Genomic DNA, 27,914 nt, shown 5'->3' on the forward strand with positions numbered 1-27,914 from the left:
GAATAGTTGTCGTGGGGAGTTGAGAGGGGAATGGCACGCCAAGAAGAAAACAAGCTACTCCCCAAGGCACTGTGGTGGAGAAGTACATGACATGCCTCCCCCTGCAGCTCAGTTGGTTTTTATGTGAAGGCAAAGTCAACATTAAACACACTATTCCCTAAGAACCTCTGGCTGTCCAAGAGACACCTCAGGGACTTTAACCTGGGCTGCCTGAACAGCCAGGTAGATTGGGAAATTAAGAGGTTTTATGATGCAGAGGCATCTAGGCCACGTTCCAAGCAGTTTCTATTCAGATCATGCTTTAAAAACAGAACAAAACCTAAAGACTCCCCCTTTCTCTTTGCAGTCAAGCTCTCATTGCTTCTCAAGGTCTTGGAAAATAAAGATGGTGGAAAGGAGAGAACAAAAGCAGAGAGGACAGCCAGTCAGCTGTGTATGTGTGCGTGTGTTTTGTTTTTTAAAATGTAAATGTTAGCCTTGAGGGAGAGCTAAAGTGCAGCTCTGCTGAGGCAAAGTTCGGATTCAGACAACTATTCCCTAAGACCTGGTGGTTCGGCTTCGCTGACACTTCAGGGTCAACCAATTCCTGATCCAGGAGGCTGAAAAGGCAATGCCCCATCCACAACTCCAGATCAGATAAGCAGGGGATGATGGAACTTGACTTGTTTGGCTTAACCTTCATCCAGGCAATTTAAAACAACAACAATAGTGCACTAAGTGACTAAATCACTGGTATTCCACAATAGCAAAATGCTGAGAGCCTAGAAACACTAGGCGTTAGTTTTGATCATCTGTCAGTACTCTTTTTCAGTTAAAAATGACAAGCAACACAGTATCTGTGTTTTAAAAGTATGCCTATTTTTGTATGGGTTTTTAAAAAATGAAAACAGTGTTTGCAAAACTTTGGAGACAATGTCAAATAATGACTTAAGTCTAGTTCTATGAAAATTAAGCAACAAAAGGTGCACTTTGGAGATTACAAAGTCTTGTTTGCCTGGATAAAGGGCTACTCTGTCTAGAGATATCCTCTGCAAAAGGAAGCCCTGAAGTCTGAATTGTCCAGGCAAACTGAGGGAGGAATGGGCTTGGCAGCTTTGCATTTGGAGATTTAGAGGTTTAATCTCACCATGCCCAGAAAGCTTTCCAGGTATACAGACGCCATCTTATTCAATCTATCCCAGCTTGGTGTTAGTTCCAATTTATCACATGGAGCTGCTTCTGCTCCTATTCCCTTATCAGTTGTGGAGACCATTAAAGGACCGACTTTCTCTACACAGGTTAACTATTGTCACAGTGCCCTCCCTACTCCCTCCCTCCATACACAACTGCACACTACCTGCAATTTGTTGGGCTCCGGGAGCACTTCAGCATTCTCCTCCTCCTCCTCTTTCTGAAGATCCAAGGAGGGCATCGGGTCCTTTGTGACAAACCGCTCAAACACCTCCTGGCAGGAGACCCTCCTCTTCTCTGAAGGGGTCTTTTTGCGCCGGGGGACAACGTAGAGCATTGGGATGATGGGCCTCTGCTTCGACTCATCCTCCTCGCCAGGGGTTTCTGAGGACAAGGTGTTGAGGGCAGGCATTGGGGGGATGTCACCTTCCCCAGAGGCAGACTTGAGGGGATTCCCTTTGGCCTCATCCTCTTCCACTGGCAGTTGTGGCAGCAAGAGCGGGGGCAGAAGCTGATGCAAGGGGAGCTGAGAAGATGGTGCCAAGGGGTAGGGGTGGGGGTGCGGCTGCTTCTTCTTTCTCTCCCCTTTGACTTTCGGGACACGGACCTTCGGTTTGCAGTCTCCTGTTTTGACAAAGAAGGAAGGTCAGTTCTGAAAAGGCTACTGAAACATATAGACACACACATGAAATTCTTTACCCTACCCTTTCATTCAGGGGTGGGCAACGGTGGAAGGGCAGAGGACATTTATCTCCCTGGTGCCCACCCATTGGGCTGCACCAGTCCATTCTGGCACAACCAAGGTGATAGTATGTCACTTCCAGCTTCCATTTTGACTGATTTTTGTTCTTTCTGGGGGGAGGTGGGGGGACTCAGAGGTTAGGAAAAGCAATCTGCTGCATCTTGGGGTGAAAAGATGCCAGAAAATTGGCTGGAAGTGGGGGATCAGGGGACATACTGTGCCCCCTCCCAAAGTCACACAGGTAAACAGAATATTTTCCATGTTAAACTCGGAGGCTGACCTACTGGGAAATCAATGCCTAACACTCATGAATCTACATGCTGACTCATCAGAACAGAGACAAGGCAATCTAAATGCTGTGCCAAGACCTTAATAATTCCTGTAAATCATGTGGGCTTTATCGGGCCCAATTTCTTCTGTGTTTGCTGGCCTTTGCAAGGCTGAATAGCTTTACCCTAAAGGGTTAGCAACCCTACCGCCAACCCTACCGCCAAGTCTTTCTAATTTTGAAAGTCTGTGGCAGGCAAGTAATTTCAGGACTCTGGCAAGAGCCATCAATCTCTCCCTTTCCCAGGAACCCAATAGATAGAGAGGGTAAGGAAAACAATCAAGGAAGTGGCTGGAAAAGGAAGCAAAAGAGGAAGTGGAGGCACAGTAGGATGGAAGGGGTTTGCGTGGCCCATTTTTGGCTCTGATGTCACTGGTGTTCAATAGAAAATGAATCCCTGTCTGGATCTACCCACACCCACCTCCCCCCAGAAAGAACATTATCTCTAGCTTGATAAAAAAGGATGATAAGACAAGTAAAGTAATCCATAGGAGGGTGACCAAAATGGTGAAGGGTCTGGAAAGACCAAGGGAGCTGGGCATGTTTAGATTGGAGAAAAGATGGTTAAGAAGTGATATGATAGCCCTGTTTTAGTATTTGAAGGGATGTCATAGTGAGGATGATGCAAGCAATGGAGTCGAGACTCCGCCTCAACATTGGGAAGAACAACCTGACAGTAAGATCTATTTCACAGTGGAATATCGCCCTTGGAGGGTGGTGGAGTCTCCTTCTTTGGAGGTTTTTAAACAGAGGCTGGATGGCTATCTGTCGGGGGTGCTTTGATTGTATATTCCTGCATGGCAGATTTGGGTTGGACTGGATGATCCTTGGAGTCTCTTCCAACCCTGTGATTCTATGATTCTAAACAACCAAGTCAGAACCAAATTTACAAAGAGATAAAATCTGATCCCAATCAAGTATCACTAGGAGCTAACAGTCAACCTAGCTAAGCTCTCTTATGGACCAGAACATGGCTGGGGAAGCTGTAGCTCTTCAGATGTTGCTGGGACTCCAGCTCCCATTAGCCCCCTCATACACACTTTTATGATGAGGGAGAGCTCTGCCTTCAAGCTCAGTTAAAATCGTATTCCATGCACGGGCCCTACCTACGAGCGCATGCTGGGCAGCTGACAGGCCTTGGGAAATGAGGAATCAAACACAGCCTTCTAAATCACTTCTCTGCCAAGTGGCTTCTCTTACAAGGTCTTGGAAGGCAGTGGCAAGCAATGCTCGGGACATGAATCAAACCAGGGGCCTCGCACACAGGTTTGGAGACTATGGTGTATGTGTTTGTGTGTATTCACCCCCCCCCCCCCCAATTCATCTCTTTTCTACCTAACCCCACGACTGAAAACCATCCCTATACATTTTCTCTCCATACTGTCATTTTCTCTCGAGGGCACTTTTGTGAGTGTGCATCTATCCTTGGGCAGACAGATGCCCCCATATGTTTTCATCTTGACAGAGAAACACTCATAAAACAAAAGAGGCCTCTTTGCTCTCCCAATTTGTTACCTTACCATTTGTTTTCTGAACATTTCAGAATACCTGCCTTCAGATTTGGGGGTGAGATTCCTGGCAGCCTTTGAGCGGCTCAAGAAAGCTGCCGCCTTGAAACAGCTTCCTTTAGTGCCGTGGCAGTGAATTAATCCATCTCCCCACCCTCACCAGCTTCATGAATAAAGTTATCAAGTCCATTGAAAGGGCAGTAAATAATAAATGGTCCATGGACACAATCTCTCCCCCAAACAAGTGCTACCCCCCTCCGCACCACCACATTTGTCTGTTAAGACATTGTAGATTGTGTTCACCTGCAAGATTCCTGGGCAATTCTGCCTGCGAAAGGTCACTCGCCTTTGAGGATAAGAATGCACAAAGGAGAAAATGTGGGGTGGGTGCCATGGGGAGCCGAGTGTGGAAATGGTTCAGCTCTCATCCAGAAGATTTGCTAGCTAACCTCCCAGGCTTGAGACGCTGACATCAGTGCTTAGCAAAGCCTATCGGACAGAACCTAACATATTGCTAGTGGGGCAGGATGAGAGAGAAATCAGATAAGCCAAAGCCTAACACGGAGCCCTAAGACAGGATTAAGCCCAGAGTGAGAAGACGCTGTTAAGACTTCCCCTTGTAACAGCCTTTGCTGGCAGGCGTCAGTGCCACAATATTCCCCAGAAGCCTGGATTCGGAGAGTCTTATTTACACCCATTTGTTCAATAAGAAAAAGAAAAAAAGGGGGGAAAGGGGGGTTACAAGAGCCAACCAAAGATAAGTCAGGAATGTATTTGTAAAGCATTGCTTTTCAGAGAAAGCCATGTTGTTGTTTTCCAAGGCGCCACATGGAAAGGGCTATTGAATTTCCTTGGAGGAATGAACATACTGAATGAAAAATCAAATTGGATTTCTCCCCGGCCATACAATGTAAGATTGTATTTACACTCAGCACGCTGAGGGAGGAGGGGAAAGCTCCCCCCTCCTGGGCCTGCTTTTATTGAGGAGAATAAAGTAATTCCCTTTACTGACTTCAACACAAGTTAATTCGATGACAGGTGGTACATGAGGCCTCGATTTGGAGCAGAGTCCCCATGCGGATGCCATTCAGATGTGCTGGGCTGCAACCTCCATCATCTACGGACAGCATGGTCAACAGATGATAGGCCACCAAGTACCACATATCTGGATGCGGGAATCAGTGCCAGGATCTTCAGAAAATAAAAGGGATATTAGGTGTTTGTAGGCATAATTCACCTAGGAAGTCTGAAGCAGAGCCTGATGAAGAAACACTAGCTCTCCAACCATCCTAGATTTCGTGGAGGGCTAACAGTGGCACTGATGGTTTCAACGTTCATTGAAAACAACTGAGGCCTAGTTGACAAGATTCACATCGAAGACTCAGTCCTCAAAGCTGTTCCACCATGAAGTCAGACTTCCCGAAATTTGGAAACGGAGCGGAATCCCCATCCCACCGATAGTTGGCAGTTAAGCACTTGCCAGTAGCAAGGCTCAGCTGTAATTTAAAAGCTGTTCATCCTGAACGTAACAATTCATCTTTCCCCTCTTCTCTTCTCAAGGCTCCTCAGCTCTGTCTGTGACACACTTATCTCTCATCCCCCCCCCCCCCCCGGAGACACTGGCATTTTTCAGGCCATTTATTTCATGCCATAACTGTTGGGGCTCGCGCAGAAGCCAAGCCCGAACCAAGATGGAGCGGCAGGGAATAGCTTGCCCTAGTTGTGTGACTCTTTCGCCACACACCATTGGCCCAATGCTTCCTTATCTTGCTTGAGGATGAGAACAAATCAGCCCAGCATCATGTCAGAGCAAGAGGGGTCAGAGCATTTGTATTCCTGCACAAAACGTGGCAAAAAAGGAAAGAGTGACAGGCAGTACACAGTGGAAACAGGGCGACCATCCTCATTTAAAGCAGTCCTACAGAGATGCTTTGGTGTTCTAAAGCCCACGTTTCCATTTCCAAAAGTGCCAGAGGAAATATTAAAAACAAATGGTAATACAATCACAATCTATATATAAACTACAAGATTAAGCAGAAATAATAGCGCTATTCAGGTGTTCTAAATACCAACACTGTGAGGGGGTGGTTGGGCTCTCGGGAGACTCCCATTTCAATTAAATGTATTTTTCACAGCACACTAACATCCCTGAACACAGAATTTGGATATTACTGGAACACAGCCCCTGCAGAAGGAAGCCAAATGATATATGCCTTGAACGAAAAGAAAAAAATCTGCAAAATGTGCTTGTTCTAATTCTGCTAGTCATCACAAAATACAAGGAGCTATGCAAGAGCAGGGCCATCAGAAGGCCTACTGGTTTCACTCTGTTTTCAGAGGCATGTACTAATAATTATTTCTCTAGCCATGGATCTCAAATAACCTGCGGTTATGTTTAATGGACAAGTGAGAATTCCCAAACCCCTGTGTTGGCATGATGTGACTGAGAAACATTCCAAGTCAATGGGGCAAGAAACGCCAGCATTGGGGTGGAGTGGGGGCATGGCGACTGCCCGCTGCCCACCCCAACGCAGGTGTCTTGCTGCCTATCTGACTGCATGGCAGGTGGCGTCCCACTCCTTCTTTGGCATAGCGTTTAGACACACTGCGCCAAAGAATTGGCGAAAAGCTACCATTACAAAGGCGGCTTTCCGCCGCTTTAAGAAAGAGAGGCATTTTGTCATCCCTTTTTGGGCCGGCAAAGTGCCAGATCAGGCTCACGGCGTGCTGTTGCCACAGGCTCAATTCGGCAGGCCTTTACAGCCCCTAACTCTCCCTGCTCTTCACTCAGCCTGCATTTAACAAAACTCTCAGTAGTCTAAACTTGTTGGAATGGGACACATTTCAAGATGAAGTGGGCAATTCTAGCCCTTTTCTGAAATTTAGATGTTATGCTCTCCTATCTTCCAATGGCAGGTAGCGTGTGAGCAGAGCCTCCTGACAAGGAAGCGATGAAGAAAAAGATCTATAGTGCAAGTCTGGAGATGGAGAGGAAGGTTCAGAGAGACAGCTGAGGGAAGGAAAACAGCCTGAGAGGTTCTTTGCTAAGAGAGTGGCTCATCATGGATGCCTTCCTGACCAGTCAGAAAAGTGGCAAACATATTTAATCATCTCCTCCCTTCTTTTTCCTGGCATGCCATTATTTCTGATAGAGAATAGCGCCTACCAGCTTGATGAAAGGACTATAGCTGCTGTCAGTTTTTTTGTATTATGTGCTGATTTGCTTTGAAGGGCTAGCTGTATATAGTCTTTGTTACTGCTTTTAGAAACTGGTTGGTGCTTTTGATGATAGTGGTTATGATGATGATTAATAAGTAGTTGTTATAAAACAACTAAACCGCACTCCCTGGCAGCACACAGGTCTCTTGTGTTTTAATGGAAGATGTTAGCCAAACACAAGCGGGATTCCCATCCATGAAATATTTAAGAAAAATATGTATCCTTCACAAAAGCATAAGCAGCTTTGGGAGAAATGTCCAAAGCCTTTCAAGAAAGCTATTTTGAGCTGAATTCTGAAAGAAGGGGTTTAAAAACCAACAGCTGGATTTACAGAGAACACATTTCAGCAAGCATAGATTTCACACGGGTGAAGTGGCCACTACTCCCTCTCTCCATAATGAATAATGCTCAACAAGCAATTTATAATTCATTCTAGAGGGGAAAAAAGGAACAGGCACCAGTTTCACCTCACTGCAAAGAGTTGCTCTCAAGATCTTTACCATAAACTAAACAGGATTCCAATATCAAATTATGGTCAATGGGGAAAAGGCATATACATTGAAGACAATCTTGTGCCAATTTATGTTGCTTTCCCCACTGACAGAGGATCAGAAGCTATGTAGATCTATGATCACTGCTTGGCCTTTCTGGCGTTCTATCTGGATTGTTATATCAGCTACCGGAGGCCATGAGTGACGGACCCTACCTGTCACACAAACAACATGGGGAGAAATGTAGTCTGGCCTTGCTTGCAAATGTCAGTTGACATCAGGTCTGTGAACATCTCTGAAGATTCGAACACTGCACATGAGCACCTGGCAGTGGTATTATTATCACAACCACCGGCATGACCACCATCATTTATTCACATGGAGGGAAACATTTTGAGTAAGAGTTGAGATATCCATGAAGTGCAGCAAATACACACCAAAAACCTTACCTTCTTTGCTTTCTGACGCTTTGTGTTTTTCCTCCTCCTCTAAGCCTGGAAGCCTCCTTTGGCCCTCTTTCTCCTTGCTCTCATCCAAGGCCGCTTCTGAGGCCATGGCATCCCCGAGGGATTTCTGGTCCTGTGTCTTATGCCTTCGGGGTTGGCTCCGTTTCCTCTTTGCCCTGAAGTTTCAAATAGGAGAAACATTAAAAAAGGAAGGCAATTGTGAGATCAGGATACCTCAAGCCAACTGCAATCTAAGCAAAAAACAAAATCCTTCACAAGAATTACAGAAGGCCCAAACACTCTAAAGTACCCAAAAGGGCTCCATGAAATTCTATTTCTAGCCATCTTTTCTACTTTTATCACAGCTATTTGGGCATGAGAAAGGAAGAAGAGTTGAAATTCCCTTGTACTATCCCAGACCCGAATTTTGGCAGTCAGGTAACATTTGCCTATATATATATATATATCCCCTGAGCTTCCAAAAAAACTGGAATAGATTTATTTCACTCACAGACCAGAATATAAGAAAATGGAAATAAAAAAACAGACTAGGGGGGTCTGACATCAGGAACACGTGGGGAAGGGGTAATGGTGGCCATTCTTGAGCTGGTTCCCTCTTCTCCTTGGCTGTTTCGCTTGGAATTGAACCATTCATTTTGTTTAACAGGTCAAGCTTCTAACTGCTACGAAACTAAGACTTGCTCCTTGCTCATATAAAAGATGCCTGTAATCCAACTAAAGGCTTTCATTGTTCACTGAAGGATGTGGGCAGCACAGGATGTATTTCCCTAAACTACACTTTACCTATAGGATGCTGCAGACAATACAAAACGGTGGCCAAGGGTGCAGCTATGGGGTGTGTGTGTGAATTCTGCCCCCTAAATGGCATTTTCCTCCAGTACTGCAGTAATGTAAAACTTCGGCTGAACATGCAGAAACTCAGTTTAGGCACCCAATGAAAAGGGGCAAGCAAAGAGAGAAAGGAAATGCAAAAACAGCAAACAGAAGAGTTACAGGCGTGAATGATTTTCAGCATCTCACTTTCTGCAGTGCTAGGAATTTGCAGATCAAAGGAAAATTTCACAGTGAGGGAACAGAATTTTTATTTGGGACGGAGGCAAAGTCCTCACTTTGAGTGGCCTGCATCACCAGGCACTGTTGTTGTTAACTGCCATAAGCGTTGGCCTATGGCAACTCCATGACTGAGAGAGTTCCAAGTCCTGCACACTTAGGGCTATGGCTTCTTTGATTGACTCTATCCACCTTGATAAGTTGATCTTCTGCTTCTTCCATTGCCTCCTAAGCATTATAATGTCTTATGACATGTCCAAAGTACAATAGCCTCAGTATAGTCATTTTGGCTTCTGAGGAGAGTTCAGGCTTGATGTTCTTTTGGGTCCATTTGAATCTCTGTCTTTTTGCCAGAGAATATCCATAGTACTCTCTTCTCCCACAACACCACATTTCATTATTCTCTTCTGGTCAGTTTTCTTCACTGTGCAGCTTTTACAATCATGCGCAGAAGCTGAAAATATTATGGCATGGGCAGTCCTGATTTTGGGATTCAATGATGTATCTACACACTTGATTATCTTATCTAGCCCCTTCATAGTTGTTCTTCCAAATACTAGTCTTCTTCTGATTTCTTGACTACAATCTCCATGTAATCCCAGGCATACAGTCTTTCTGTCGTTCTCCCAACACGATGTTACCCTTTCCTGGTGTGTTTTCTGACAGCCCAGTCTCCAAAACACAGAGGCTGTGACAAGTCCAAAAACTATGTGCTCGCAGCAAACATGCTCCCCAAAGGATGGCAAGAGAACTGTGTTTCAAAAACTTCCCGCTAATGCAAGTAGGGAAGGAAGGTTTGCCAGCAAGTGTCTGTCTTCGCTAAACTTTTGTAGAAGTGCGCAGAGTCACTTCACTGTTAATTGAGTTGCTTCCTGTGGTTTTCCATCCATTAAACACCATTATCCTTCTAGTCACCTGCATGACATTGTTTTTGGCACACTGTGATTTTTCTCTTTGCGTCTATCTGAAGAAACAGCTCTCATAAGGTGTGATTTACCCATGCAGGCATGCACACATACACACACACACTATCCCCAGCCTCCACCAAAGCAGCAAAGAGCTACCTGTGACAACTCAGGAGTCTCCAAAATTTAAAAACACAGTTCCACCATCTTTTACAGCCCAACCACTGTGTGGCAAAACATTCTTCTAGCTGCAACAGAATATTACTTACTGGGCTTTTTTAATGGGGTAATAAACCAAACAGAGGAGGAGAAAAACCAAGACAGAAAGGTGCACACCAGCGGAGCTATGACTAATTTCTGGAACAGAGCCATACAGCCACTCTTCAAATGAGGATCTCCACTTCACACCACGATGCCAATTTATGAAAACACTTGAACACACCAATGGAATCCAAAAGGCACCAGCACGCTTGGTTAAGGGCAAGATCCGTCAGGAGGCTTTTCTGTTAAAACTGGCATGATGCAGAGGCAATGCCCTCTTCTCTGTTTCCAGCATGCTTCTCACAGCTTACTTCTCAGCTCAAGATAACAGTCCTACCCACTCACTCTAAAGGCACACAAATGTCACAGCCTTGTGGAAGAGAAGCAGGATTGGATCTGGTCAACTGGATCTGGATGGCAGAATGACCAACTGGGAAGTCACCGCTTGTCATGACTTGGTTCCCTTCGCAGAATGATGGTAGGATATAAATGCAACAAACAAACCTTCTCCAGTAGATCTGCTCCTAGTCCTGAACATTACAAATTCTCAGCTCTTTGATCCTTTTTTTCTATCCTAGGACTCACTTTCATTCTACCCTTCTGCTGTACTCTGTAAAATGCTTATCTGCTCAGCTTCCAGACACTGGTAGTTGTTTCTCTTCTGAAATGGCCAGCAGTGAACAGATTTTATGGACTTCAAAAACCACTGGATACATTCTGTCCTATAGACCAGTTCCTTCTATTTTCTGGTGCAGGGATGGACAATGACCGACCAAGATCCAGATCAAACAATACTTGGCGGCTTGTCAACTTAGAGGCACAAAGGAGGAAGGTGGTTTTGCAAAAGATCCCCACAGGTGCCATGACCTCTGGAAGTTTTGGATTGCTTTCTAGAACGTTCCAGGACAGAGTATCCTGACAGTTGTAGTCCAACACATTTGGAGGGCACAAAATCACAGAAGGGTATTCTAAAACCAACCAAGAAAGGAAAAACGTAAAATATCACCTATAGGAAAGGGATGGGCTCAGGGGTACTATTCAAACCAATTTTCACTTGGAATCTCAGCTATGTCCAAAAAAGCACTAGGCTAAATGAGAGAAAAGAAAAGAAAAGAAAAGAAAAGAAGAAGTCGTGCCCTGAGAAGTTTCCTCTCATAATCTAGCAAAGACAGCAGCTGCAATTCTGTGGACCTTAGGATATGTGAAATTTTTAGTCATGAAAAGGGAGCACAACAATGGAAGGGAGGATAGGGCACACCTGGGGGAGGCTTCCTTTCTCCATGACATGTGTGACCGCTGAACCTTCTGCCCGTGAAGATTTCCCACCACTTAAAGCAAGCTTGCTTGCAGGCAGGAAAGGGCAGTGTGCACACACTCACATTTGATTTTGTGTCTCCTGGCACAGTAGCCCATTTATAAAACCCTTCTAACCCAATGCAACTCTGTGATATGGAATCGCCACTCTTTATTGACAATATGCTCTGTTGACCAATTAGCTTTTGCCACAATCAATTAGCCCTTATGTAAATAGGAACAGTGTCAAGCCAACAGCTTCACTGAGCGCAACAAGCATGGGACAACATCAGCCACATGCTGGATAAAGGAGAATCAAGGGCAGTGGGGCATGTGGGCAGAGATGGGAAAGGAGTTTGAAATTTTAGATGTTATCTGTGTATGCTTCTTCTTTCAGATGCTCACAATATCCAGTGATCATGCGCACCAAGGTAGAGCTTGGAAACATTTGGCAAGTTACTAACACATACTAAGTTCTTAAATAAAACAAATTCTTTAGTGCTAAACTATTTAGAAAAGTAGAAAATTCATTAAATTAGGTATTTTAAAAAAAACAACACACATTTCAAAGCCAATAATGCCAACAGTTATCAGTTATTGATGGCAACAGTTATCAGTTTGTCTGCTCCTCAGAAAACACTGTTGCTCTGTTTAATGATTGAATTAATAAAATTTCAAGCCATCGTTGAATCTTGAAGAAAAAAACAACAGTGGACAATTTAACAAGTAATATCCAAGCTCTGCACTAGGGGAGCAGGAAAAGCCACTCAAGATTGGCCACCCAGAATGAGATACCAGGTTGCCCATCATTGCCACAGAAGCCTGCATTTCCTTGCAGGAAAGACGACGGGAAGATTAAAGGCGACTTGAAACCCAGAATCCCTCAACCAGCCAACCTCTGTGCTGTAAGAGCAGACATGACAGGACTTCTAATTTAGAGTTAACAAGGTTTTCAAGTAGAAGAATGGCACCGCTAGTGCGGCAGAGGCCTGCCTCGGCAGAGAAAATGTGTTTCAATTTAATACCACAAGATGCTTTTAGCCAGAGATGGTTGCGGTTGGGGGGGGGGGAATAAGGACTGCAGGAAGGGAGAAGAAAAACGAAATAAAATAATTTATTTATTTTTGGGGTAAAAGGCTATGCTTGTAAGATCACTGTGGCAATTAATGTGCAAAGATGAGTGACAGCAGCATGGTCCCAGAGCGCTGTTGATGAATGCACTAGCTGTTCCCAGAGTCAGGAAGACGATTTGGAAATTGTGGCCGATCTATCGGCAGAGTGCAACTGCCATCGATGGGGGCATGTGTGTGTGTGCATCCATTATGTGACAAGGACTGTGTTGACAAATAATCCAGTACAGCACCACCAGGCATGTACACCACTACATAGAATTACCAAGATAAAGTGGCTGGGAGAACAAGACATACACAGAAAGTCTGGGGAGTTAGATACACCCCAAGAGAGGAGGATGAAGGGAAAGTAGTATCGCTATTCTGCCAACAGCTACCACTCTGTTGCAACATCATTCAATCCATATGCCAAGGCTAAGAACTTCATATAGGCATTCTGTTTAAATGTCTTGCTTGTGTTGACTTTCAGCATCCTTAATATTGGATACTGAATTGGCTGACTCGCTTGGTTGAGTTGTGATTTTATATACACCTTCTCTGGTGACTGGGCTGTGAATCTTGGAGTGAAGGGCAAGAGTTAGGAAGGAGGCTTGCAAGTACTCCACTCATCTAGAATACCCGACCAGGAGAAAAGGTTTATTTTGTAGCAATGGTGGGAGCTCTGGAACCTGTCATGGAAGAAGGAGACTATTGGACAGCTTTAAAAATCAGCTCTAGGTATGGCATGGTGGAGATTCGGGTGCTATTTGGGGTACTGCAAGGATTTGCTGCATGTCACAGGGAATACTGAATGCAATTTATCACATTAAATGTAGTCTTAGCAATTATGGAAGTATGAAAGCCAATCCCATACAGTTAAATAAAACCTGCCTGGAAGCATGCATGAGTTCTGTGTAGTGTTCCAATAAAATATTACTGGCAGAGTAAAGGGGCAAATGGGGTGTAATGGAAGTAGGAAAAAGGACAAAGTTATTGTAAGCCTTTCCCCCCCTTCAGCAGCTATAAGGACTAAAAACTTCGGGTGGGTTTCTGTTTCTTTAAAAATAAAAACTCGGTTAAACTGATAGGGATGGGGAAATGGCTTAGGAAGTTCAAGTTTATGACAGATTAAGCCAATTCTATGCTTTCACGAAACAGAGAGAAGTGGAGGGTATATATACCAGCCTGGCTATATGTAGACCTCTTCCAGAAGGATTGTGAAACTGAATGCTGAGTGGCGTAATAAATCCAGTGTGGCAAATAAGCTCGATACTCTTGACAGACATCCAGAGAACGCAAGAGTGCTGCATAAGTCAAACATGTCACTGTTAAATGACCTGACAGGGGTATTTCAAAATTGTGAAAAGATTTTATGGAGAAAGAGAGATGAGCAGCTTGCTCTCTATACTGGAAGGACAGGTTGGGGTAGAAAGTCAAAACCACCAGGGATGGCATATCCCAATAGTCACGAATTAATGTTAGACTAGAATGTAACCCAAGCTTGTTCAGTCTCTTCCTGAGAAGGAACAATGTTGAAAGAATGCTGTCCAACTGAACGTACAATCCAGCTCAGAAGCTATTTTATATGAACCACTGAACATTCAACTTCTGCTTGTTCTTCCATAGCATGGTGAGGGTGACAGACTTGTCCAAACTTGTGGAAAGTGAGAAGGTGGCTTCCAAAGCCAGTGCCTGAACAAAAGGCAAGAGGTGTGAGGTACTCCTGGGGAAATGGTTTACGGAGAAGGGGTTCAACTGACCAGACAGTGCTGTTTATAAACTCCGACTGGAGAGTACTACTTCTCCAGCTCCACAAAGGAGGAGGACATGTGATGGAATCTATTCGTTCTTTAATCTGCACCCAAAACAAGAAGTGGAGGCATATTTTCTTCAGCAGGACTAGTTTTCCACCTGACAATATAGAGGTGATATCACAACTCCTGGTGCCTTCTCTCAAAGTAGCTTTTAGTGTTCTATTCACAAAAGGGGCACAAATGGGTCTCTTACCTGCGGAGCATCTTTGCTTTCAAGGCATCCTTTGTCTGATTCCAGGCCTCCAGTTCTGGGCTGGTTAATGCTGTGGGTTTCATGTGATCCAAGGGGGCGATGTCTTTCCCTTGCTTCCATAAGTCATACCGCTCAGGTTGGAGGACCCTCACAAAGACATCCATAGAGATCTTCACTGTGTCTTTCCGGCATGTACACTGCAAAACAAATCCCACAGGCTCATCAGTCTATGTCAATGGGAAGGTACCATTAGGGGGACAATGTGCCTTAGAAATTCTGTAACAGCCTCCAGTCTCCAAAGTGGCTGCCACCTGTCCTCTCCAAGCTCCTCCAGTACTTCAAAAAGTCACAAGTGCTGCCAGAAAAACAGTGAAGGCATCAGCTACAAAATACTGGCAAGCAATGTAGCTCCTGATCAGAATGCGAAATGCTGGATGGGATAAGAAAAGCCTTGCTGGCAACTTAGAAAACATTCTGTGTAGACTTCAAAAACCAAGGTGCCGGGTAGAAATACAAAGTAGAGTCAATGGGGAAGGCTAGCTAGAAAAGTGAAGAAAGTAGTCCCAGATAGGAGGGAAGCTATCAACAAAAAGCCAAGAGGGAGGGCAGAGGGCAATGAAGCAGACAGCAGAGGAGATGATGGGTGGTTTAAGACAGCAGAGAACCAAGGGACTGAGCAGCTATGAAAGGAATTAAAGGGAAAGAAGACTTAAGAGAAGGATGGGGAAATTGGTGGTGGAGGTGGGGCAGGAGGAATCAAGTGTCAGGAATAGTGGACTGCTGCAGAAAAACAGAGTCAAAATGGGTTTGAGGTGGATATTATAGGGCAAGCGGGTCCCAAGAAGAAGCAGATGAGTAAAAAATCCCAATATAGACTCAGAACCAATCAACCCAATCTGCAGCCAGCCATCTTGGCTCTACCTTTTAGCCTGAACACCAAGATGAAGTATGGATTTGAAGTGACATTGAAAGGGGCGATAGCAAGCAGTCCCTTGCCAGATTCCCTCTAGCTCAGGCTCTTTTCCTGGAGAACTGTCTCCCCCTCCCATCACTTCACCCAATTTCTATTACATTTCAGAGGGCTACAAAGCATCACGTTCTGCTCTGCAGTGGAAAACAAGCATCATCCTAGGGAGCAATAACACCTCACCCACAGTGCCAAGCTGGGAGAAAATATTTATGGCCAGGCGATTTCCAGCAAACCCAATTCGCTTAATGAAAAACAGCGGAGGAAAGAAAGATTGCAGAATGCAATTTGGCCAGAAAGATGCAGAACCACAGATGGTGCCCATGCTTGAGGTTCCTGCCTTGTCTGAAACTCTCCCCAACGCCTCCATCAATAGTGGATTATGGGATTTGTATCGAGCAGCTTTCCAACAGTCACTCCTTCCCCCCACTAAGTAATTTAAAAAGGCACCTGAGTGTATTTCCCTGGGAAAGAGGGGGACACACTTGGAGAAAGAGGGTGGTACCACAGCAGACACCAAGCATTTTTCCCTTCTATAGAAGTGGCAAGTCAGGATAAAACTATGGACAAAAAGAAATTCAGATGCCTCCAGGAACCCACCATTCAACCTATGTGTGTGGTTCCTAGAAGAAACTGCCAGCAAAGAGCGGCAGCAGATTAAGGCCTGTTACAGACAGCCAAAATAAAGCTGCTTCGAGTCACAGTGGAGGTATGGTATTTGAATAATGCATGCGTCCTAAGAGTCCAGAAGTCGCACCAAAGCCACGCTCCAGCCCTAAGGACTGGAGCATGGCTTTGGTGTGGCTTCTGGACTCTTAGGATGCATGCATCATTGAAACACCATACCTCCACTGTGACTCGAAGCAGCTTTATTTTGGCTGTCTGTAACAGGCCTAAGATCACAAAGAAAGGGCAGATCCCACTAAAGCAGCTTCACAACTGAGTGCATAGACACAATGTGTGTATATGTGCTTTCAAGTTGCTTATTCTATTCCTTTCAAACTCTAGTACAGCACTCCCTAGACATAGCAGTCTTCTATTTATTTTAACACTTTCTTTCCTACACTTTCCTCCAAAATCCATCAAGCTTAAGTCATCAACACAATATAATTACTAAATTAAACCCACATAACAAAAATGAGAGCCATTTTTAAAAAAATAATCCCCGTACTCAACTTGCTACGGTTATGCTATCAGCATTTAAAAAAAAACACAAAATCTCAATATGATAATGCAAAGCATACAAAGGAGGAGCCAGTTCTACACCCCCTGAACTCTGCAGAGTTGTACAGTATAGCCTTTTCCCAGAGTCAGGATGCCAACACTAAGAACTTCATATAGGCATTCTGTTTGCAGATACAGAATGTATTTCTCCTTCGAACAGAAATGGTCTCATCTGACTAAATGAATGAACAGGTGGCACTTCCAACTGGAAGTGCTCTTTCTATAAGGGATGCACCCATTTCTGAAACACAATACAGAGTGTGTATGGATATGCTTTGAATGGCAATGTGCAACATAGGAAAACATGTACCGCCTGGACACAAAACAGTAGCAAACTCCAGAGAAGGGGATTAAAATCCTCACCCCAGGGCTGAGTTTTTTGTGTGCCCATTATGAAAGAGGCAGCATAAATGAGGGAGAGGCAGAATCCTCAGAGGAGGCCATCCAGATCTGGTTAACTATCACTCCTATTTCTAACATGTTGCAAAGCTGCTCTCTTTCTTCAGTCTCTTTGCAATGCCACCACTCAACAGCAGGTGCACTTTCCTCTCCTGGGCTTCAGCCCCTTTACATGCCCAAATCTACCACACTGTATGTTTATATTTCAATTTTAATTTTATTTTATGGCTTCCACCACCGGCTCCCATGAATAATTTACACCCGGCCTCGATCCTCAGGGGCCTCTTGCCATCCGAGCAGCGATATTTCCTCAGCCACTGTGTCGCAGTGCTCCCACGACGGTCCCCTCACCAAAAAGACGAATCCCCGCCCGGTTTTCTTCCAACACAGCTGTGTAATCCTTTCTGAAGGAGCAAACAGCTTGGTGCAGCTGCAAATCAGAGCCCTTCTGACAGATATAAAGGGAGCAAGGGACTCTTTTCTTCCCTCTTCATTGCATCAGGCATTTTTAAGCCAAGCAAAACTGCACATTCTCTGCTTTGTGTGTTGTGTATGTGTGTGGAAGGGGAACCATTAGTACTCCGATGAGGACTTTATTGACAAATGTGACACCTTACTTCATGGTCTGAAGAAGGAATGTGGAGGGTAGTGCTCCCCCATCTCAAAAACACAGCATCACAAGAGTTGGATTAGCATCAAATTTTCTGTGGAAGCAAGGCAAGCCCTACCCAGCAAACCTTCCTGGAACTTAACATTTTAGAAAGTAATGGCGGGGTCACATTTCATTGCTTCCCCAAGCCGAAACAAGAAATAAGTACATCATCGCAAAGCATAGGGTCGGAGCCAGTTTTCCACAACGCACTTGCTACTGGACACAGCGGAGCGTTTCATCGGGCAGCCCCCACCGCTGCTGTGAAATTTCAGAAAGCACCACGCCGCAAAGGATTCGCTCAGCATGGAGATCAGATGTGAAGCTTTGACCCAGCTAAGCTGATTTAATCACGGAACTGCAGCTTAGCGTGCATGTGTTTTTTCCTTCTTCTGAAATGGAAGTCAAAGTTTGAAATAAGCAGCTATGGATTGTTCAGACAGCCCTGTTGGTGCCATAAATAAACTCAAGCCACCCTATTACTTTCCTGAAAACATTATTTACTGGGATGAAGCCAAACATAAATCTAATAAGCAAGGGCCGCTCGTCTTTTCTGTTCCCCCGTTACTATGACACTTACGCTATTCTGGAGGATGAAGCAACACTGAATGCTTCAACGGCAGCATAAAAGAAGCAGACAAATTTATTGTCATTTTACTTACATTACAGGACTGTTTATTTCCTGGTTCCTGCCTCTAAAAATATGAATTTCTTCCTTCTTCTGCCTGGTAATGCTGAGATCTACGTACATATTGTTTTTAAGCCACAAATAAGCTCTTCCTTTTATTTCAGTTTTTATTATGTTGTTGAAGGCTTCTACTTCCAACCTTTATTTCATTCCCCTCTAACTGGGCAAAAAGATATATTCAGCACCTTCACACACACCTTCGTTCCTAATGAGAAAGGCTTGTGAAAAATGTTGTGAATTATGTCTTTTCAGTGCTCTTTTGGGTGGCATACCTATGGGACCAACACTTGCAGGTGGCCAACTTTGGAAAACCTAGATTTTTCACTAGGGAGCTAGCGTACCCCCCAGCCTCAATATCTCCAGAGGCTGGGCGAGCATTTTCCCACTTGCATCTGTCCAGCTGCTCACAGGAATAGAAAGGTTAGCAACAGCCATGGGCAAAGAGGCTGCACAGTTGACCGCTTGCAGAAGTTCACTCCTAACTAAGCAACACGCTTCTCTTTCTTCCATGTTCTAGGCAGTCCAACCGAGGAGACACTAGCAATTCACATCTGCCTGCACAGAGAAGAGCATCTCTCATGGGAAGCATACTCCCCATTAACTGGGGACGCCATGCTGCCAATGAACTCTAGAGTTCCAGAAAACAGTGGGGCCCTTGGTATCCATCTGCTGGGTTTCAGTTCCAGGACACCAAAATCTGTAGATGCTCAAGTCCCATTATATACAATGGCACAGCAACATAGCTCGCTTACATAAAATGGCAAAATCAAGGTTTGCTTTGGGGAATTCTTGTGGTGGAGGAATAGTTTCAAGATTCTGGAATCTATGGATGAAGAATCCATGAATACGGAGGGTTGGCTGTACCACTAGAAAGCCAGTAGTTTTAAGAAGCCACTTGACTGCCTTTTCATTGCAAGATACCAAGCCAGTTCCCCTTCTGGAATTTCCTCTGTTTCTAGCCATCACTAGTCAGTCTAACTAGTTCCCATCCTCTTACTAACCCATTCTCCGTGTGTTTTATTTCGTGAATCTCTAATTGCAGCTACTGAGGCATCACTATTTCAAAGCTGGTAGTCTGACATGCATACCCAAATGCATCTAAGGAAGTTGATCGAAGTCTACAAAAGCTGATGCTGCCAACTTCTTTCTTTCAGTTAGTCTCAAAGGTGCTACAAGATACATGCATACCCACGGTATTTTCCTACTGGAAAAGGTGCTTGCTCTTTAATAATAATAATAATAAAAATATCTACCTGGACCATTCACTTTCAGGGAGAGAAAATGAGAACAAATTGGGGCACAAAGAATGCATGGAAGGCTCCTTCACCTTGCAAAAGAACCTTTGGAACAGCCACAGAATCCCAGGCTATAGCTTTAAACGCTATGGGAGCAATATAGGAGGATGTAATTGCTGTGCCCCCCTCTCCCCAAGCCCCTAGCCATGCAGAGCAATTGACTGGGACTCTAAGTCTCTTCTCTATCATAATCCACCTGAGGATAATGCAGGACTTCCAGATAGCTAAATTGGAGAGCAAGGCATTTTTCTCTTTTACAACCGAGAGCCAATAAAAGAAAATGAGGCTCCTCAAGACGGCCCTGGAAGTGGACTGTTTGGTACTGGAGAACTTTCGAGAATAAAGGGCTATTCCCCTCCATCCCTTAGGAGTGGAAGGCCCTGAAACCATGGAGAAAGGGGTGCAGCAGTGGCTAAGTACTGTGCCAATGGAGTGCGGCGGGAACAAGTCTTTGGGGCAGGTAGACAAGGTCACAAGTAGTGCAAGAAGGAGGCTGCAGAAACATTGATAGCTAGAGAGGAAAACAGAGGATGTGAATAGACAATTTGACTTTGATGAATTAGGAAGACCTCATCTATTGCTCTTTCAGTGACTGTGTGCCTTTGGTCTCTTGTTGCAACTTTCCATCCCCTCTAAAGCTCCTGTTTGGCTTCTGTCTCATGTTCCTCGTCCCCTCCTCCATTCCTATGGTTCTAACCGTAGGGACTCCTGGCGTCTAGAGCACTGGTCCCCAAACTGTGCTCTTTAAGGGATTTTGGACTTCAGCTCCCAGAATCCCAGACTATTGGCCAGCATGGCTGAGACTTCTGAAGTCTAAAATCTCTTAAAGGGCACAGTTTGGGGACCACTGGTCTAGACTAAGTGCTGTCTCTCTATCAACCAAGCCCTGGTGCAAGGCAGGAACCAAGACTTCCTGGCTTCCATAAACAGAACGCATAGTTTCCAAGGACAGTGTGGGAACCATGGGACACAGAACACTCTGAGACGCAGAGGTGACTAGTTGCAAAGCATAACCTGGGACACAGAAGCCTCCACATACCCTGGAAAGCAGCGCAGTCACTCTGCCAGCAGCCCTTCAGGCTCTGGACAATTGGCTTCTTACTCACTGTTCGAAGACAACTCCTTCCTCTCTGCAACCCCTCTCCCTTTCCTTGGTGAATGGTACTCCAACAGATATTTATATTTTGCAGAGAGATCTTGTAGCTACTTTGAGACTAACTGAAAGAAAAAGGTTGGTAGCATAAGCTTCTATAAACTGAAGAGTCTACTTCCTCAGACATATTTGGATTATGTTTTGTAGGCAACTACCACTTGCTCTCCTATCTGGCCATGGCTCTGGCAAATGTTCTATGGTCTGCCTGGCTCGTTTCTCAAATTGAGCAGGCAGGCCACATTCTTTGGGAAAAGGTACCAAGTTCATGTTCAAGCTCAACTTTATTACAGCCATAGACCAGCACATGGTACCAAAGTTTTCCAAGAGTAGCCAGATGCCACAAATATATACCTGGTCAACAAAGGAACCAAATGCTGGTTGGAGTAAAAAGAGCCAGAGGGAGCATACCAGAAAGGTACACCAACAGAACTCTTCCCCAACCTCACTATCCCCTTGGCCCAATCCGCTTACTTCAATAAAATCAGACCTGGTTCCTCACTCCAAGAAGTACGTCAGAATGACAAGGTCAGAGTGCACCCTCCACAACTAAATGGCAACAAGGCAGCTCCTCACTTGTCACATCAGGAAGTGACAGATGCACATTCTTATAAAAAACGAAAGTACGATGCCAGCATTCTGGGACTTTGGGATCTAATCAAGCATCTTTGCCTCTCTCCCCATCTTCCTCTCTCATTTGGTGCCCAGGCTGCCATGCCGAAGAGCGGAGGAGCAGCGTGCCTGTCACCAAGTCTCCCGGGAGAGTGACAGATCAAAGACCAGAATATTCATAACTCAGGTCTCCAAGGACCGGTTGGCGAACTGAGAGGAAAAGTGAGGTTGGTGGAAATGCGAGGGGAAAAAGCAAGCATTCCAAGACTGGCTGTTTGCTTCCAGTTCCAGTGAATCAAAGACCCAGCAGAGCAACCGATTCACTTCTCAAAAACAAAATGAATGACAGCTTGCTGGCAGAAGGCCCTAGATCAGCCTTTTGGATTCGCTGCCGCAGGATGGCATGATGGCCACTAGCATATGTACCTTTAAGGGTTTTGTGGGTGGCCGCCTTTTTGCAAGTAGCCTCTTGGCCTCTGGCTAAAAGCCAGAGCAAGAAACATGAGAAATAAATAATTCACACAGATCCAGCAGCTATCAGCCCCAAGAGCTAACAATGGAAGCTCCTTCTGGTCTTCTTGTCTTGAAAAGGCCTGAATGCCTACCATTATAAGAGGCTGGATAAAAAGGATATCTGTCCATAACCATTCTGTTTCTTAGCCCTTGCAGCATCTGACTAGCCACTGTGAGAAAGAGAAAAAAGGGATAGAGAGATCTGGGCCAGCACAGAGGTTTGCTCCACTCTTATTCAGCAACATAGGCTGTATTCCCTTCTAAAATACGACATTTGCATGGCCTTGGGTCAAGCCACATTCTTCCTCTCTCCATGTGTAAAATGGGAATGTGAAATCCAGTGAGATGAGAAGTTTAAGCAAATATAAGTGGGACAACAGTGCAGGCATTATGCACATAAAGTCCACATTGTCACTATCACCACCACCGGTGGTAGGTCTGCCACACTGTTTTCTTCCCACTGTGATAAAAATACTAATCGTATTAGGAACACTAATAAGATCAGTCCCAAAGGCCCAAAGTCAGGCTCTTAGATGACAGACCCCTGGCACCTCCTGCCAGAGTTAAGTCAAACTCTAAGACAGTCTAAAACCCTGGTTCTGTTCTGTCAACCCAATGGAAGCTCTTCATCCTGTATGGTGTATCTGGGTCAGGATCTCATCCCTGACCGCCATTCTTCTCTGCATACAAGTGCATACATGAACATGGACAACGGCTGCTGGCGTGCCCTCGGTTGCAAGCAAAAGGGTCAACATAAAGGGAGACCTAAGACTGAAGTTTAGGGCATGAAGCAGCGTGTTGGTCTTAAAACGTTAGAATAAATGCAACTGAAGGGAAATGTATGAGATACTTCATAGTTTTTAATACACTTTCATAGTTTTAATGTGCAGGTTTTTTAACTTTTAAAATCTTTGTATCTGTATTCTTATGCTTTTTTATTGTTTTTAACTAGATTTAAATTTACTGTTAGGCACCCGATGATGATGATGATGTTCTTTTTTTACTGAAGAAGATGTAGCTATACCTTCTCCCAAGGAGTTTGAAAGCCACCCCTTTGCCCCCCGGCTCTCAAAGCTCAGCTAAGAGAAATTTAATTTGGTCCGAAAGCAGCCGAACTCCGGCCCCCTCATATGTCTCTCAAGAATGGGTAGGAGAAAGGCAACCAACTCTCATCAACGTTTTATCGTGTCCCCCGGATATGTTAAATTATCTTTTATGCCTGCTAATAATCCTCCATGTAATGAGGGAAATTAAGGGAAATGGCTCATTTTTATTAAAAAATAAGTAATAAAATAGCATAAAAGTGTAAAGCAAAGCCCAGTTCTATATTTCTTGTACAGAAGGTGGATCCTCTTTTCAACAATAAACCATTAAGCCAAAAGCCGAACTCTTATCTGCTCAGCAGCGCGTGGAATGTTAACATAAAACCTCATTTATTGCTGTGTAGAAACAGCAGATTAGATTAAAGATAAGTTTAAAAGGATGTCGCCTCTACAGCTTCGCTTACTGTGGGGTGTGCAGAAGGATCAAGTCTTTCTTTTGAGTGTAACTTACAGACGGCCCTAGATAGCAAGGTCCTAAGATGAAAGAAGCCAATGCATATTGCTCCTTGCTCAGGCGTGTAGAGTAAGACGAAACTGTATCACTCCTTTGTGCTGAATTTCTGATCAGAGGCATACAAGACCTCCACACACCTCTGGATTGTTGCACATAACTGGCGCCAAACCTGAAAAGTGTTAGAAAGACAGCAACGGATGGCTCCACAAAAGACCTACTTAGTCCAGAATTCTTTTGCCACAATGGCCAACCATTTGCCAATGGGAACCCCACAAGACAGAGCATGAGTGGACTAGCATCTTCCAGCTCCTTCTCCTAGAAACTGTTGGAAAAAAGTATATTGCCTCAGGCATTGGAAGGAACATTTATCCATCACTGCTGATAGCTATCAAGAGCTCAGTTCTCCATTAGTTTGTTTAATCCTCATTTCAAGCCACTGAAGCTAGCAGCTTCACTGCTTCTTGCCGTAGTGAGTTCAACATTTGCAGATTGGAGAAAGAGAGGGAGGATAATGAGCCTCCTAGACCAGCCTCAGGCCAAGTCTTTCCAGAGCCTGCTTCCTAGAGAACTGGAATAAAAACACAGCTTGGTGAGCCAGTGTGAGAAGTGTCCACACCGCAGTAAGCTGCCGCATGATAAACAGTAAATGTGATGCAACATACACATCAGCAGAGAGGAAACTCCAGACCTAGTCTAACAGGGAGGAGTCTGGAGTACCCATCTTAGTATGTTTTGAAGAAAACTAAACCAGTATGGCTTATGTGTTCATGTAGGGTTGAAATATGGTGATGATGTGCATATGTTTGTTTTAAAATGGAAACTGAAAAGATGATGTGAAGCTTATAAGTTTGCCAGCGGGTAGTGAAAGGCTTGCACAGGAGAAGATGAGCCCTGACTGTCCCATTCCTAGTGTAATTACTACCACTGTGTTGCATCTCAACACTGTACCGGTTCATTAGGAAATCCACTGGAAACAACAGAGTGCTTCATAAACAAAGTGATTAGGCAGAGCTTTGGGGGGAATTCCTTGGTTCACATCGACAGGGCCCACGTTTCCCAAGAGGTTTCTTCATTTGTTCCTGCAACACTGAACACTGATATTTAAAGACAAAACAAAGACAGATAAAACGAGGATCCAACATATCCTTCCTTTGAGCCATTTATCTGGCTTTCCTGAACTTCCCCTTCCTACTCAAGTGAGGTGCATTAGGATATATGCAAGTAGAAGTTCAGCCTTCCCAGAAGACATGGCATTCATAGAATGAATTTTACTACCTGTATAACAATGATGTATAACAACGATGCACAAGAGATGACAATGCTGTCTGATGTTACCAAAGGTGGGCAGAAATTCCTTTCTAAGCCAGCAAGGCCTGGTACAGCACCAAGGAATTTTGGGGTAGGATGGCTGAGAGACAGGGCACTAGGAATCGGTAGCCATGGCACTGTGATTCCAAAAGATGTGCATGCAAAGGCAGCATGAAGTTGAATAATGACTAAGTTTAAGTGTCAAGTGATCAAACTGCCTTGAAAAAGCAGCGGCTGATGCCTACCTTGCCCTCGTCAACCAGGATTTTCAAAGAACACAAACCTATGGTCAATACTACACAATGCAGGGATGGATCACTCACTACTTTGACCTCATTTTACTGACTGATCATCCAGCTATGCTATCTGCTGCACAGGAAGGTAACTACAAAATATTCTGTCTCGATTTATATTAAGAGAGCCAGTGTGATGCAGTGGTTTGAGTGTCAGACTATGACACTGGAGACCAAGGTTCAATTCCCAGCTCGGCCATAAAACCCACTGGGTGACCTGGGGCAAGATACATGCTCTCAGCCTCAAGGAAAGGCAATGGCAACCCACCCACCAAATCGTGCCAAGAAAACTCCATGACAGATTCACCTTAGAGTCACCATAAGTCAGAAATGACTTGAAGGCACACGATAACAAAATATTAAGATCTTAGTGAGATTATGCCATCCAGTAATAAATGCACTCCTATGCATCTTTCAATGAGAGTAAGAACTACTGAATTAAATGTGGTCTAATCAAACATTGAAAGATATTGCACATTGAGGAAATTTGATGAACTAAAAGTCTTGCTATTACATATTCCCAACACTCTTAGCAAGATGAAGCAGACACCTATAATCTAGAGGAGGATCCTCATATGTTCCTGGATTATTTGAGAGGAACTCTGTTGGATCGTGTCAAACATCTATACAGTCCTGCATACCACCAATGGTAAACTAGACACCTCTGGGAAATCCAGAAACTGGCACAAAATTAGTTGTCCTCTTCTTCATGTTTGCTCTCTAAGCAAGGTTTAAATATCTGTAGGAATTATTAAGTTTGGGGTTCCTCCAACCCAATCGAAGGGAACCTTTGGGCAGGGTACCAGCATACCACAAGCCCACTAAAAATGAAAAGTGCAAAAAATCTAGCTTGCTTCCATGCAGAAGGCCCAACTGGGACTTAAAGTAATATTCCCTGTCACAATCTTTCTAAGAAGCTGGGTGTCTGGGGACCACATCTAATCCCCTCCCTTCTCCAACAGCCTCACTTCTGCACAGGCATTAAATAAAACGAAGAAAAAACCCTGTCCACTTCGTAGAGCACTTTATAAATCTATACTGAACGATGCCTGCTGGGTGTATCTTCAGTCATCGACTTGCAGACAGAAACTTCATTTTCCCCTCCTGCTGGATGGGATTTACCAGCTTGGTGGAAGGCACAACTATTTACCAGCCACTGTGACTAGTGAGGAACGCATGAAAACAATGTCTCACTAACTCCCTGCATCATTTAAAGGATGTACCTTGACTTTAGTAAGTGAAAGTTTTAGCTAAATCTTTTTAACATCATTGTAAGCTGCCTTGACCATAATTTTGGGAGAAAGACAAGATACAGTCCTCCCATCTCTTATGCAGGAAATCTGTTCCAGACCCCCCCCCCCCCAGTAAGGGGGAAATAGTGTATGCTCGTGCCACACTGAAAATAATGGGGTGAGTACATGCGATGCACTGCAGCGCATGCGCCACTCATTACTTTGTGCCACAGCTGCAGCGTATGCTGAAAGCCGTGGAAGAGAAGCCCATGTATGGTGCGGACTCACTGTATACTGTATATTCTACAACTGCCACAATATGCACGGACTTCTATAGTCAGATAACTGAAAAAAACAGTGCAGCATTGTTGACACAGAATGACAACAATGGTTCTTAAGGGTCACAGAAAGGAATTCTTCCAGCCCATCCTGGAAGATGCCAATGGCTGCATCAATGGCCTTTTGCATGCAAACATGTGCTTTAACACTAACATAACTGGAACATGCTAAAGAGCATCTTACAGGGTGGGCTTACGGTGTTGTGGGTTCGATCCCAGGCTCCAAGGTTGACTCAGCCTTCTCTCCTTTTGTAGGTTGGTAAAATGAGTACCCAGCTTGTTGGGGGCAATGGGTTTACAGATTGTAAACCACTTAAGAGAGTGCTGAGTTCGCTATGAAGTGGTATATAAATGTAAATGCTAAACCGCTAAATGCAAAATGTGATGTGAACGTGCTGATCCCAACCACATCAATTTGGGTACTTTGCAGTCTAAAGGGGAACTTAAGCAATACTGGGGCTGCTTTTTTGACATTCCCAACAAAAAAGCATCACACATAGCTTTCACCCAATTTCACTAGATAGGTTTTCTCAACCAAGTGTGAGTATCTGACACATCCTAGTGCCCAGCGGAGATTTAAAATTAAGGCTTGAAGACCTCAGGTTAGAAAGGGGTTATTTCACAGCAACCAGGCTCTTTTTTTTTGGGGGGGGGGGTACACACTTTGCAACAGGAGCCAGCACCTGCCAACTGGGAGCTAAGACAATAGATTCAAAAGGTGAAGGTGTTTTTTCTTTTTTTTAAAAAAGGGAGTTTGAATGTGTTGATATGTGTTAAAATACACAGAGAACAGCCTGTGGTTGGACTGTGCTCTGGGAAAACAACCTTATTTCAAAGAGACATGCTTTTCAGATGTGCCACCATTTAAGAGCTAGACGACAACCTAGAGGTGGGGTGGGATAGGTGGGATTTGTGTCAAGAAGGACCAGTGAAACTACCAGATACCGTGTTATTTGTACCATACTGAAGCCCCCCTTTTATCACTTCTGCAGGCATACCATGCGTTAGCATATGCCATTCCCAGAAAAGAGGGGAAGCACTGTGCTTTTGGACTTGGAGCCAGCTCCCTATTGTCTAAATCAGACCCACAATGTTTCCAAGCCACAAGATTGTCCCAGCAGGTGCAGAGAAAGAGCTTA

At 44.5% G+C, this 27,914-nt stretch overlaps 1 protein-coding gene across 3 annotated transcripts in view; it reads right to left on the reverse strand.

Moving 5' to 3' along the window:
- KDM4B (lysine demethylase 4B) overlaps window positions 1-27,914 on the reverse strand; it is a 128,675-nt gene that overhangs the window by 27,980 nt on the left and 72,781 nt on the right. For all 3 annotated transcript variants that reach the window (XM_042479455.1, XM_042479454.1, XM_042479456.1), the window contains exons 9-11: window positions 14,551-14,747; window positions 7,908-8,080; window positions 1,337-1,794 (exon numbers count right to left, since the gene is read on the reverse strand). In XM_042479455.1, the coding sequence (XP_042335389.1) occupies window positions 1,337-1,794; window positions 7,908-8,080; window positions 14,551-14,747 (828 nt within the window). The remainder of the gene's footprint in view (window positions 1-1,336; window positions 1,795-7,907; window positions 8,081-14,550; window positions 14,748-27,914) is intronic.

The sequence above is a fragment of the Sceloporus undulatus genome, chromosome 7, assembly GCF_019175285.1.
Source record: "Sceloporus undulatus isolate JIND9_A2432 ecotype Alabama chromosome 7, SceUnd_v1.1, whole genome shotgun sequence".
NCBI classification, from domain to species: domain Eukaryota; kingdom Metazoa; phylum Chordata; class Lepidosauria; order Squamata; family Phrynosomatidae; genus Sceloporus; species Sceloporus undulatus.